General features: G+C 42.8%; 1 protein-coding gene across 3 annotated transcripts; it reads right to left on the bottom strand.

Annotated features, from left to right (window-relative positions):
- Positions 1-13: 13 nt before the first annotated feature.
- LOC137027215 (uncharacterized) lies at positions 14-13305 on the bottom strand. 3 transcript variants are annotated; one of them, XM_067395155.1, is made up of 7 exons: positions 13086-13305; positions 12124-12270; positions 8981-9114; positions 8586-8720; positions 874-1015; positions 409-527; positions 14-243 (listed from the first exon to the last, which is right to left on the bottom strand). In XM_067395155.1, the coding sequence occupies exons 1-7, from the start codon at positions 13178-13180 to the stop codon at positions 14-16; spliced, it is 1002 nt and encodes a 333-aa protein (XP_067251256.1). In that variant the 5' UTR covers positions 13181-13305. The 3 variants fall into 3 exon arrangements, with proteins under 3 accessions (XP_067251256.1, XP_067251257.1, XP_067251258.1); XM_067395156.1 differs by having other exon boundaries at positions 12124-12239; positions 13086-13101; XM_067395157.1 differs by lacking the exon at positions 8586-8720.
- Between the last annotated feature and the right edge of the window lie 1077 nt (positions 13306-14382).

The following is a 14382-nucleotide window of genomic DNA, read 5'->3' as shown; positions in this document are numbered from 1 at the left end:
GAGCGATTCATTTCTAAAAGATTTTATTATAATTCTGGGTCAATAATGATATGTAAATGTACTTAACTTGTAAAAGTAATTTTCTTAAATAGTATTTTTGACTTTTTAAAGAAGGTAAATTTACTTTGCAATTTTTAATGGGATAGTTATGGTACTCTGGGTTGTAATCCTCTTGTGCAAAGCATTCGGCTGCTTTTCTGTCACATTCACAGATGAACATCTTACAGGGGCAATTCTTGTCAGCTGCAACAGACAAAAAAAGAAAAAAAAACTTTGTGCCACAATCCAGATGCAGTTCAGGTCTCAATTACAAATAGCTTTCAGGTAGAATGATTTAGTACAGTTTGTTGGCAAAATATTTGTAAAGTTTGTATGTCTTAGTCATATTTTTGTTATCCGGGGACTTACCATTGCATGTGACATTTTTTGCCGGTTTGTCACATGAGAATGAATATTTATTAGTGTAGGGGTTGCAGCAGTCATGCTGCATTGCGTCTGTATAACACTGATCATGCACCTGACAGCATCTAGAGAGGAACAGAGAGTGCAGTAGGCTTGTTTATAAAGTTGGTCATCTTCACTTTTTGATTAATAATTATATTTTAAGAGATTTGTGTTATATGGAATCAGATCTTGATGGACAAAATCAAGTCCTGTTCTACAATAATTCTTGTTCGAGAAGCCATTTCACTCATATATACGTCACGATAGGAAAGAATAGACTTTCACAACTTTCATTTCATACTGTCTTTAATTTGTTCAACGTGCAGTTTTCTGAATTTATAGTTATAAAGTGTGCACTAAGCTTTTCAGTCTGAGTGTGACAGACAAAACTGATTCAAGTGATTGATTCCAGTGTTTCTGTAATCTGACCTGTCCAGTTCATCCACCGGGGTGCCCGAGCCTCCCAGGCCGCAGTAGCATCCGTAGTCTGCGTAATCCATTGGCCGGCTACCAGGGATGGTACAGAGGATCATGGTCCTGAACTGCCGCAGCGAACGGTCTTGAGCCAGCACTGTTACAAGTAATATGTAAAGAACAGACAGTAATGCTTAATCTTTAACTGTTATATACACTAAAATGTCTAACAAAGGCAAAAAATATTGTAAATTTCAGTCTTTTCACACTAAACTATCATATGGCTTCAGAACAGATGAACCATGAACTTTGTTTCATGATATAGTAATGGTTCTTATGCATCCTTTCAATGGATTCACCATATTTTGAGGGTAAATTTCAACTCAAGAGTAGAGTCAAAACTTTTTTATGTGTTTTTGTGTAGTTAATTAAAGGTGATCTCAGTTGAATTTCAAAAACACTGTTGTTGGTGTCGGCCCGACTAACCTCCAAACAAACGCGTATGATGGTCGAGGAGAGAAAACGAGCAAGAGGAAGATTTGAAAATAATAATAAAAAAAACCCCTGCAGAACGAGAGATGGAACACAATACAAAAGGTCAAAAGAACATCACTGGAATGAAGGTTTATGACTAAGCAAGTGCTTTAGAACTGCGTTTATATTAGACAAGCTTTCCAGCGCTGGAGAGAGCTAAGCGGGAAGGCCTGAAAACAGATGTGGAGGCTGCTTTGATTCCGCTTCACATGTGAGTAACACTGGGTTTTGATTGTCTGGAGCTGCTGTGCTGTTTGCGACTAACAACAAACTCTTGTTTGTATTTACTCTTGTGTACTGTACATTCATTTTTTTGTGCTTCTTTGCCATTCGTTCATCAACTGCTCTTTATTTTTTGTGAAGCATTTTGTTGTGCGTCAGCTGTGATAGACAGACATCCACTCCCATTGTGTGTGTAACAGTGGCCAGATAATAAGAGTTTTGCAGTTCTCTGATGACCGCTAGAGAATGCAGTGTCAGTGCGTTTGCCTTGCATACCAGCAGTGATCGTGTTAGATGGAAATGATGGAAGACCAGGGGTGGATGAAATAAACAGTCTTTAATAAAGAACGTAAATAGTCCTCACAGGTTTATCAGGTAGAACACAAAACACTGGCATTAAACAGAGCCAGAACAAAAGCTGCCAGAACGACTGGAACACAGGAAATCTGTCTTAACCTCCCCGAGGACAGAGGCAGGGACCCCGAGATGCGTACAGCCGGTCGAAAACAATGAGGACAGCAGCCAGGGTGAACAGCCAAGGGCGAACGCAGAACAGGTACTGAGAGGTCATAGAATAATCCGACAACAGGACAGGGCTAGGAAGAGGGAATAAGAAGCAGAGAAAATCAAGAGGGAAACAGGGACAGGTGAGGAGAAGGGAATGAAAGGGAAACCAGCTGAAAGAGATAATGAGCGGAGAAGTGGAAGTGTGTGCGTGAGAGTGTGTGACCACAAGAGGGAGACAGAGAAAGAGGGAAAAGCCAGGATCATGACAGTACCCCTCACTCAACGAGCGCCTCCTGGCGCTCCTGAGGCCGACTGGCGAGACCGGAGGAAATCATCGATGAGTGAAGGATCCAGGACGTCCCGGGAGGGAACCCAGCTTCTCTCCTCTGGACCATACCCCTCCCAATCGACAAGATACTGACAGCCGCGTCCCCCGACGGCGCATGTCAAGAATCCGGCGAACCCTGTAGATAGGGGTATCATCGGCAAGACTAGGGACGCGGACCGGGCGAGGAGGAGGACGGATGACTGGTTTGATGCAAGAGACATGAAACACGGGATGAACCCGGCGTAGATTAGGCGGAAGGAGGAGCTTTACTGCGACAGGATTTATGACCTTTACTATGCGGAATGGTCCAACAAAGCGGGGAGACAATTTACGTGATTCAGACTGGAGAGGTAAATTTGAAGTGGATAACCACACTCTTTGGCCGCAAACGTAGCGAGGACTTCTAATTCTGCGCCTATTAGCCGAAACTGTCATGCGTCTTCTAGCTCGACAGAGAGCAGATCGCACTCTCCTCCAGGTGCGTTTGCAACGGCTAATAAAAGCTTGCACTGACGGAACATTAGATTCAGAGTCTTGGGATTCAAATAACGGAGGTTGATAGCCGAGACAGCAATGAAAGGGCGAAAGACCGGTAGCAGAGGAGGGAAGCGAATTATGGGCGTATTCGGCCCAGGATAGTTGCTGTGACCAGGACGCGGGATTCTGATGAGTGAGACTGCGCAGCATACGGGCGACAATCTGATTAGTCCGTTCTGCTTGACCGTTGGTTTGGGGATGAAACCCGGACGAAAGGCTAACGGATGACCCAATGAGGCGACAAAACTCCCTCCAGAATTGAGAGGAAAATTGAGGGCCTCTATCAGACACAATATCAGTTGGTAAACCATGTAGCTTAAAAACATGATCGACCATGATCTGGGCGGTCTCCTTGGCAGAGGAGCTTAGCGAGTGGAATAAAATGGGCCGACTTAGAAAACCGATCTACCACGGTCAAAATAACGGTGTTACCCTCCGAGAGAGGAAGTCCGGTGATAAAGTCGAGAGCTAGGTGAGACCACGGTCGTGTAGGAACCGGTAACGGACGAAGTAGACCGGCCGGAGGGGAATTGCCAGCCTTAGTCTGCGCGCACGTATCGCAGGAGGCAATAAACCGTCGCACGTCTCGTTCTAAAGACGACCACCAAAAGCGCTGACGGATAAAAGCGAGGGTGCCCCGGACGCCGGGATGGGCAGTCAATTTAGAGGTGTGTCCCCATTGAAGGACAGCGCGACGCGCGGATACAGGGACAAAAAGAAGCCCCTTAGGACAGTTGCGCGGAACTATGACTCGAGAAAGAGAACGCTTCACCAGCCTCTCTATTCCCCAGACGGTCGTGCCAACAATATGACTCGGGGGAATAATCTCCTCGGGCTCGGAAGAAGAAGAGGAGTCAAAAAGACGAGATAGCGCGTCAGGCTTAACATTCTTGGTACCCGGACGATACGAGATGGAAAAATCGAAACGGGTAAAAAATAGAGCCCAGCGGGCTTGACGCGCGTTTAGTCTCTTGGCCTTGCGGATATACTCTAGGTTTCGATGATCAGTCCAGACAATAAAAGGTACGGGAGCTCCCTCAAGCCACTGTCGCCACTCGCCTAACGCTAGACGGATGGCGAGCAGTTCGCGGTTGCCCACGTCGTAATTGCGTTCAGCAGGAGAAAGACGGTGAGAGAAAAAAGCGCAGGGGTGTATCTGTCCGTCAGCGGCGGACCGCTGGGGAAAGAACAGCCCCGACTCCCACTTCAGAGGCATCGACCTCGACTATAAACTGTTTAGTGAAGTCAGGAGTAAGAAGGATAGGCGCGGTAGTAAAAGAGACTTGAGAACGTCAAACGCTGTCTGCGCAGATTCAGACCACCTAAACTGGGACTTGACTGAGGTCAGGGCCGTAAGGGGAGTGGCTACTTGACTAAAACCTCGTATAAAACGACGATAAAAATTTGCAAACCCGAGAAAACGTTGAAGCGCGAGGCGAGGGTCGGGCACAGGCCAATCAGTGACCGCTTGGACCCCTTAGCCGGGTCCATACCGATCCCTCTGCCGAGATGACTGATCCTAGAAACGTAACTGAGGGGGCGTGGAAAGAGCATTTCTCGGCCTTTACATAAAGTCGATTCTCCAGAAGACGCTGGAGGACACGACGAACATGTTGAACGTGCACCTGGAGTGATGGTGAGAAGATCAAAATGTCGCCGAGGTAGACGAACACAAAGACATTGAGCATGTCCCGTAAGACGTCATTGATTAAGGCCTGAAAGACCGCGGGGGCGTTGACCAATCCGAACGGAAGAACCCGGTATTCAAAGTGCCCAAGGGCGTGTTAAACGCGGTCTTCCATTCATCCCCCTCCTTTATACGTACTAGGTGATAGGCGTTGCGTAAATCGAGCTTTGTGAAAATCTTAGCTCCCTGCAAGACTTCGAAGGCAGATGACATCAGTGGCAAAGGATAACGATTCTTGACAGTGATATCATTTAAACCCCGATAATCAATGCAGGGACGCAGGGAGCCGTCTTTCTTTTTAACAAAGAAAAAACCGGCCCCCGCTGGAGACGAGGAGGGAACGATGGGTACCGGCGTTGAGCGAATCAGAAAGGTAACTCTCGAGCGCCTCCCGTTCGGGAACGGATAACGAGTATAGTCTTCCCGAGGGGGCGTTGTACCTGGGAGAAGATCAATACTGCAGTCATACGGGCGATGAGGGGGGAGAGAAGTGGCCCGGGAACGGCTGAAGACCTCCCGCAAATCGTGATACTCCTCCGGTACCCCAGACAAATCACCCGGCTCTTCCTGAAAAACAGTTACGGACAAGACAGGGGACACAGCAGAAGACAGACAATCAACATGACAAGACACTTTCCAAGAGAGAACAGAGCCCTCCGTCCAGTTAATCTGGGGGTTATGGAGAACTAACCACGGATGGCCTAAAACCACTGGAGAAAAAGGGGAATGAAAAATAAAAAAAGAAATAGTCTCTCTATGATTTCCTGAAACTGTAAGAGTCAATGGAGAGGTCCTTCTCTGTACCCTAGGAAGGGAACTGCCATCTAGGGCGAATAGGGGGGTGGAATCTTGTAAATCTAAGAGAGGAATACCTTGTTCCAAAGCCCAAGTCTCGTCAATGAAGTTCCCTTCCGCCCCTGAATCAAGTAAGGCAGAACAGGAGACTGACGATCCCGGCCAGCGGAGGTGTACAGGAAGGGAGGTACTGGACCTAGGCGGAGAGGCCCATGATGTAGCGCTCGCCAGCAATCCTCCGCCTACTGACGAGCGCTGGCTTTTACTGGGCACCTAGAGACAAAATGATCAGCGGCAGCACAGTACATGCAAAGGCGATTTATAATCCTGCGTTGGCGTTCCTGTGTGGATATACGAAGCCCTCCAAGCCGCATCGGCTCGGGCTCAGCAACGGATGATAGTGGTGGCTGGGTCGCCGAGGAGGCGGGAAGTAGCGAAGCCTCCATTCTGCGAACCCTTCGTCGCATTTCAAAGCGTCTCTCGATGCGGAGAGCCAACTCGACTAGGAAATCGAAAGTGTCAGGAACCTCTCGAACCAGGACCTCATCTTTAATTTCAGAATTCAGGCCCTCGAGAAAACGAGCGATGAGTGCCGGCTCGTTCCCATCCACTTGTTGTGGCCAGGGTTCGGAATTCAACAGAAAAATCAGTGACTGACCTCTCTCCCTGGCGCAAGGTGGATAGGAGGCGGGACGCTTCGTGACCGTGTGCTGACCGGTCAAAGACTCGGATCATCTCCTCCTTAAAAAGAGAAAACTTAAAAATGCAGTCCACCTCTGCCTCCCAGTTCGCTGCCGCCCACTCTCGAGCTCGTCCATTGAGAAGAGAAATCACATAAGCCACCTTAGATCGGTCCTTGGCATAGGTGGGCGGCTGGAGGGAAAAAACAACCTCGCATTGGGTGAGGAAGGCTCGGCACTGCAGAGGCTCACCAGAGTAACACGGCGGGTTGTTTATACGTGGCTCCGAAGAGTCGCGCTGTCCAGCTGAAGCAGAGGTCTCGTGACGGTAGTGATGGAACTGCTGGGTAAGATCCGAGAGCTGGGCCGTCAGGGAATCAACGGCGTGTCTCGCGGCGGATAAATCCTCCTCATGTTCGCCCAGCAGAGCACCCTGGAGCTCTACCGCACTGTGAAGGGGTTACCACTCGCCTGGTCCATCTTTGGTCGGATTATTCTGTTAGATGGAAATGATGGAAGACCAGGGGTGGATGAAATAAACAGTCTTTAATAAAGAACGTAAATAGTCCTCACAGGTTTATCAGGTAGAACACAAAACACTGGCATTAAACAGAGCCAGAACAAAAGCTGCCAGAACGACTGGAACACAGGAAATCTGTCTTAACCTCCCCGAGGACAGAGGCAGGGACCCCGAGATGCGTACAGCCGGTCGAAAACAATGAGGACAGCAGCCAGGGTGAACAGCCAAGGGCGAACGCAGAACAGGTACTGAGAGGTCATAGAATAATCCGACAACAGGACAGGGCTAGGAAGAGGGAATAAGAAGCAGAGAAAATCAAGAGGGAAACAGGGACAGGTGAGGAGAAGGGAATGAAAGGGAAACCAGCTGAAAGAGATAATGAGCGGAGAAGTGGAAGTGTGTGCGTGAGAGTGTGTGACCACAAGAGGGAGACAGAGAAAGAGGGAAAAGCCAGGATCATGACAGATCGGGCCGGGGTTCGAGACTGACTTGGAGCAGGATGTTTAGTATTGGAGTGTGAGTTTTGGAGGCAGAGCAATGAAGAGAGGGGTGGGGTTTTTTTGGGTTGATTTCAAATATCAACACTGTCCAACAGCATTTTTCAAAATCTACTTACTGCACCTTTAAGAGAAGGTACACAACCATCTTGCTTTGTCGAGTGACTTGAACGCACCTCACACTTTCCAACTCAAAAATACTTCCCAGGAAAACTTTAATGGACAAAAAGAATGTCATACATGTTTGGAATGACATGAGAGTGAGTAAATATTTGATACCATTCATAGTACAGACTTCATTAATCAATAGAAGCACCATATAGCATAAATTTATCATCAAAATAAATAAAACTGTATCTTTCATCCACCACCTGTCTTACAAAATATTTATAGCAATTTCATATGTTTTGTTTCTGATTTACATCTAGTGATCCGTTGCATTGCAAAACTGTAGAGGGAGTGTCAGATGGTCAGATGTAACACACTAGTTTAAAAAATTCATTTCTTAACCAGTTTCTTAAATATTTTAAAATAATTATTTTTGAGAAATACATTTCATTACCAAATTACAAAATTTAAATCAGTGTCCATGTTTTTTGTCAGTATTATCAATCCACTCTGGTATTGACAACACTTTTTTTTAAATATATTAACTTTAGGGATAAGTTGTAGTTTTCAAAAGAATTCATCTTCAATTTGTATATTATAACATGCTAAGACAGGAAGAAAAAAAAGACAGAAAGACAGAAAGAAAGAAAGAAAGAAAGAAAGAAAGAAAGAAAGAAAGAAAGAAAGAAAGAAAGAAAGAAAGAAAGAAAGAAAAGATATATATAGTTATACAGACATTGATCCAAATTTATTAGAACTCTCTCTGCTCTTCCCTAAGCTTTCACATTTCACTCCATAATCTTTTCAACACACCAAGTTTTCTGGCTTTAGGTCTTGTATAAAGCAATACCGCAAAATTAAAATTGTCATCATTTACTCAACCTCGTGTGGTTCCAAACCTGTATGCATTTCTTCTTCTGTGCATGGAACATAAAAGAAAATATTTCAAAGAACTTTCAAAGCAATCAACATTGAGTTCCATTGCACAGATGAAAGAAAGGCATACAGTTTTGGGACAGCATGAGGGTGAGTAAATAATGACAGACTTTTTGGTTGGACTAGCCCTTTAAGTTTTATTAAAGCATTCTCATCAAACATATTTTATCTAATGCATGAAGGCAAGAGGTCTTTAGTGCCATTTTTTTGACTGACTAATTAGTAAATGCAATTTTTCAAATAATTTTAAATATCTATATTTAATCATCTCCTGTATTTATAAATATTTTCCTTGCATACATAATAAGAGAAATTATTAAAACAATACGCTTCTGTAGAGTAGATGAATAATACATCCCATTTTAAGTATACTCACAGGTGGGAAGACTCACACTCAGGACCACGAGAGACAGAAAGGTGTTCATGGTGAAGACCAGATGAACAGGAGTTTGAAGACGATTATTTATGGAATCTTTATAACCATGATGGGAGGGGCTCAATGATAAGCCAACTTTGTGAATATTGTGATCATGTGAGATGTTGAAGATTTTATTATAGTAAAATTGAGTATAATATAGCACAATATAGCATGTTTACAATAAGTTTCATTTGTTAATGTATTAACTAACATGAACTAACCATGAACAATACATTTGTTATTTGTTAATCTTTGTTAACGTTAGTGAATAAAAATACAGTTGTTCATTGTTAGTTCATGTTAGTTCACTGCATTAACTAATATTAACAAATACAATGTATGTCTGTACTCACCCAGGCACGTGATCGTTCTGGTAATCTTATCACACTGGCAGTCATATGTGTTTGTGTAGGGACTGTCAATAAATGATGTGCAGGACTCTTGGTTCAAGGCTTTGGCATAACAGTCATCATGGGGAAAACAACACCTAGGTCATTAGAGAGGGAACATTATTATTACAAAAATAATTAATAATAAACATCATTAAAATTAGCTATTATGTCTGATTTCGAAGCAATTGATGGTAAAATTTTGGAAGAAACAGTACAGCACCTTAAAGGGATAGTTCACCCAAAAATGAAAATTTGATGTTTATCTGCTTACCCCCAGTGCATCCAAGATGTAGGTGACTTTTTTTCTTCAGTCGAACGCAAATTATGATTTTTAACTGCAACCGCTGCCGTCTGTCAGTCAAATAATAGCAGTAGATGGGAACTTCAACTATAACAGTAAATAAAACTTGCTTAGACAAATCAAAATTAAAACCTGCGGCTCGTGACGACACATTAATGTCCTAAGACACGAAACGATTGGTTTGTGCGAGAAACCGAACATTATTTATATAATTCTTACCTCTAATACACCACTATGTCCAACTTCGTTCAGCTTCCTGTTAGTGAGGTCAAAAAACACATTGTGGTGACGGAAGTGATGTCTCGCCCATATACTTCAATGAGCGCGAGACATCACTTCCGTTGTCAGAGCGCGATCAGACCTCACTAACCGGAAGTTGAACGAAGTTGGACATAGTGGCGTATTAGAGGTAAAAAATTATATAAATACTGTTCAGTTTCTCGCACAAACCGATCATTTCGTGTCTTAGGACATCAATGTGCCGTCACGAGCCGCAGGGTTTAATTTGGATTTGTCTATGGAAGTTTTTTTGACTCTTATTGTTCAAGTTCCCAATCACTGCTATTATTTGACTGACAGACGGCAGCGGTTGCAGTTAAAAATCATAATTTGCGTTCGACTGAAGGAAAATACATCTTGGATGCACTGGGGGTAAGCAGATAAACATCAAATTTTCATTTTTGGGTGAACTATCCCTTTAAAACATCAACCTGCGCCCTTGAGACACTTCCAACATCTTTTTTCAAAAGAGCATTAAACTGTTTAGAAGCAGATCTCCTAGAAGTGGTAAATGCCTCACTTCTCTCTGGGACTTTTCCAAAATCCCTGAAAACTGCAGTTGTTAAGCCCCTCCTGAAAAAATCTGGATAACACCATATTGAGCAACTACAGGCCAATCTCAAATCTTCCTTTCATAGGCAAGATCATTGAAAAAGTTGTTTTCAATCAGCTGAACAAGTTCTTAAGCTTGAATGGATACTTTGATAACTTGACGTGCTCCCATCTTTAAAAATTTTTTTTAAATATTTTAAAAAATCTTTTGGTGTCTTACTTGAAAGAATCTTGTTCTTGTTTTACTTAACATTTACATATTTTGTTAGTTCTGAGTGCTGGACAAGACTTTTTTTTTGTGTGTGTGTGTGTTGGTTTTGAAGTGTTTTTTGTGTGAAACTTTGTGTGCTGCCAATTTGGCCAGGACTCCCTGGTAGAAGAGATTTTTATCTCAATGGGATTATTCCTGGTAAAATATGGGATAAATAAAATAAAACTTTCAATCTGGTTTCCGACCGCATCACAGCACTGAAACAGCACTCATAAAGATAATAAATGATATTCGCCTAAACACAGATACAGGTAAATTATCAGTGCTGGTTCTACTTGACCTCAGTGCTGCGGTTGACACTGTCGATCACAACATTCTTCTTGACAGGCTCGAAAACTGGGTTGGGCTTTCTGGGATGGTCAGGTCATACTTAGAAGGGAGAGGTTATTATGTGAGTATCGGTGACCATAAGTCTGAGTGGACATCCATGACATGCGGAGTCCCTCAAGGTTCAATACTTGCACCCCTCCTGTTCAACCTATATATGCTGCCACTGAGCCAAATAATGAGAAAGAACCAAATTGCATATCACAGCTATGCAGATGACACCCAGATTTACCTAGCCCTATCACTCAACGACTACAGCCCCATTGACTCCCTGTGTCAATGCATTGATGAAATTAAAAATTGGATGTGCCTAAACTTCCTTCAGTTAAACAAAGACAAAACTGAAGTCATTGTGTTTGGAAACAAAGATGAAGTTCTCAAAGTGAACATGTACCTTCACTCTAGGGGTCAAACAACTAAAAATCAAGTCAGGAATCTTGGTGTGATTTTGGAGTCAGACCTGAGTTTCAGTAGCCATGTAAAGACAATAACTGAATCAGCATATTATCATCTCAAAAATATTGCAAGAATTAGATGCTTTGTCTCCAGTCAAGACTTAGAGAAACTTGTTCATGCTTTCATCACCAGCAGGGTGGATTATTGTAATGGGCTCCTCACTGGTCTTCCCAAAAAGACCATAAGACAGCTGCAGCTCGTACAGAATGCTGCTGCCAGGATTCTGAGCAGAACCCGAAAACATGAACACATCACACCAGTCCTCAGGTCCTTGCACTGGCTTCCAGTTGCATTTAGAATTGATTTTAAAGTACTGTTGCTTGTTTATAAATCACTCAATGGCCTAGGACCTCAATACATTGCAGATATGCTCATAGAATATAAACCTAACAGATCACTCAGATCATCAGGATCAAGTCATTTAGAAATACCCAGGGTTCACTCAAAGCAAGGAGAGTCTGCTTTTAGCTGTTACGCCAGCCGCAGCTGGAACCAGCTTCCAGAAGAGATCAGGTGTGCTCCAACAGTAGCCACATTCAAATCCAGACTCAAAACATCTTTTTACCTATGCATTTGCTGATTGAGCACTGTGCTATGTCCGAACTGTTTGCACTTTATTGTATACGTATTATCTTTTTATTCTTTAAATTCTTTTCCTGTTTTTATTTCATTTTTAATGTATTTTTATATCTTTTATGTATCATCATGATTCTGACTTTTAATGCATTTTAAATCCAAATATCAAAATTATCTGTTTTTACTGTTATTTCTATTCCTTATGTTCTATTTTTATTCTTCTTCTTTATGTAAAGCACTTTGAATTACCATTGTGTATGAAATGTGCTATACAAATAAAATTGCCTTGCCTTGCCTTGCCTTAAAACACTGTAACTCATTCCTAGAATAAAATCAACTCACCGGTTGAGCTGGTCATCTGGTGACCCTTGACCACCATAACCACAAAAGCAGCCATAGTCTGCAAAGTCCAGCACTGGTGAACAGTTCGGGATTGTGCAATTGATCATGTCCTCAAACTGTACATACAAAACATACTGTAGAGATGCACTACAGAGAAGATAATACCATTAGAGTCAAGTGCTAAATTATGTGAAGGTCACAGTGCAGGAAAACATATTACAAATGAAAAGGGTGACAAAAAGGATGGAGAGTTTTAAATAAACTTAATCATAATTATGCATAATGCTAATTATAGTCAAATAGTCATTTTTAAATCAAACTTTATTTTACTTTAGATTCAGAATTCATCTACAAGTTTTAACCAGATTTGTCTCAATTTAGACATACACTTACTAAAAAAAAAAAAAAAAGGTGGCTGCAGTAACCTTTCTGTTTTGGATTAATTTGAGAAAATGCAAGAGACAAGTCCAAGACAGGCAGGAAATCAGGAAACAGGCAATAAGAAAACAAGATGTGACGAGAACTACAAACTCAGACTAGGACCAGGAACTGGCTCCGTAAAGTAGCTATGCTAACATAGCATTTGCTAAACAATACTCGACAGAGAGAACGTCCATGGCTAATTTGGGAGTGTGATTGGCTACAGTGTGTGTGTAATCAGTGCAACTGATGTATGAAGTGCAACAGTTAGTGTGGTGCAAGAGTCCATACAAAACAAAAGACACAGAGCTGGGATCATGACACACTAAAGTGTTTGACTATTAGTGTATATCTGGTGTCTCTAAGAATCCAAATATACTGTATAAAAACATTTTTATGTAGGATGTTTGAAGCATGTTATCAAGTGCTATTTTTTCTTATAATCAGTTTACATAAAATTAGGAATACTGTAATGTATCTCCATGCTATATATCAATGTTTAGTATGGTGTGAAAGGTAATAAAATGATTAAGAATACTTACATGTCAGCAGAGTCACAGTAAGAATCAGAAGTGTGAGATGGACATCCATACCACTGCGAGACAGAAGCAAAGTGATAGGACTGTGAAAATGTCATATGATCAGATTCAGTCTGTCACAGTTATGTTTAGTTAGTTTGTATTCATCATTGCCCGTTTCCTGTGTTTTCTTTGTTCAGTTTCCCACCACTCATCTATTTCATGGACACTTATTAAGTATAAAAAGCTGTTTGTTGTTGTCTCATTTTCACTGTGTATTTAAGTTCCTCTGTGTGCTCATTTCAGTGGCCTCCCCATGCCTCCCTGCCCCGTCACGCTCGGAGCCATGTGAGTGCATGCTCTGCCTCCCGGGTTGGGCCTCAGTGCTACATGCAGACTCGGCTATGCGATTCAGTTCACTAGGCGTCCCCCCAGGTTCAGCTGGGTCCTGTTCACCAATGACACCCCTGTCCTGCGGGAGGAAATTGCTGTCCTCTTGGTGAAGAATGCAATTGTACAGACACGCCAGGCTCCACCATCACCCAATCACAGTGCACTCCCTCACCAGAATACTGATCACACACAACTGCACCTCATCAGCACGGCAATCACCAGCAATATAAAGGACTCTCTCTCTCACACACACACACACACACACACACACACACACACACACACACACACACACACACACACACACACACACACACACACACACACACACACACACACACACACACAGTCACATAGTCACACAGACACACAGACACACAGACATCGTTCGGTCTCATTAGCATTAAGACTTACCTTCATGCTCACCTCTAGAACTCCATTCGACTACTTACCTGTCTCCAGCGTATTCCCAGTTCTCCTTCTGTGTTCATCATCTTCGTGTGTGTTCTCCAGCATCCTCTCTACTCCACTTCACCAGCCATCCATCAGCTCATCATCTCTGCAACACAAAGGACAGTATCATTCACCTTATAATCACTATTCACCTGAAGATTCACCTTATGCTCACCTGCTTCACTGTTGTTTCATCTGGTTGTTCAATAAACATCTTTTACCTGCATTCCTGTGTCTCTGACCCTTCTGAACCGCTGGAGAAGGGTTCTGAACCTGCTGGAAAGGGTTCAAATATGCAAAAATGCTTGAAAACTGATGAATCTGCAGGACCTGGAGGAATTTTCTGAAGAACAGAGCTCAGTTTAACTGCTCAGGACAAACAAGAGACTCATGAACAACCATCACAAAACATAAAAACAGTCATGGATCATCAGGTAACCACACACAGTATTGAGAATCAATGGTTCATATACTT

Source organism: Chanodichthys erythropterus, chromosome 9, assembly GCF_024489055.1.
Source record: "Chanodichthys erythropterus isolate Z2021 chromosome 9, ASM2448905v1, whole genome shotgun sequence".
Lineage (NCBI taxonomy): Eukaryota > Metazoa > Chordata > Actinopteri > Cypriniformes > Xenocyprididae > Chanodichthys > Chanodichthys erythropterus.
Note: the sequence above shows the minus strand (reverse complement) of the source record. Positions and strands in the feature narration are given on the sequence as shown.

What these genes read in the sequence shown, in the direction of transcription:
- LOC137027215 (XM_067395155.1), bottom strand. Translation starts at nt 13,180, where the DNA reads ATGACATTTTCACAGTCCTATCACTTTGCTTCTGTCTCGCAGTGGTAT. An exon ending in GAGTGTGAGTCTTCCCACCT is followed by an intron (nt 1,016 to 8,585) that starts GTGAGTATACTT and finishes TACTTGTAACAG; the next exon opens with TGCTGGCTCAAGACCGTTCG. An exon ending in AAAAAATGTCACATGCAATG is followed by an intron (nt 244 to 408) that starts GTAAGTCCCCGG and finishes TGTCTGTTGCAG; the next exon opens with CTGACAAGAATTGCCCCTGT.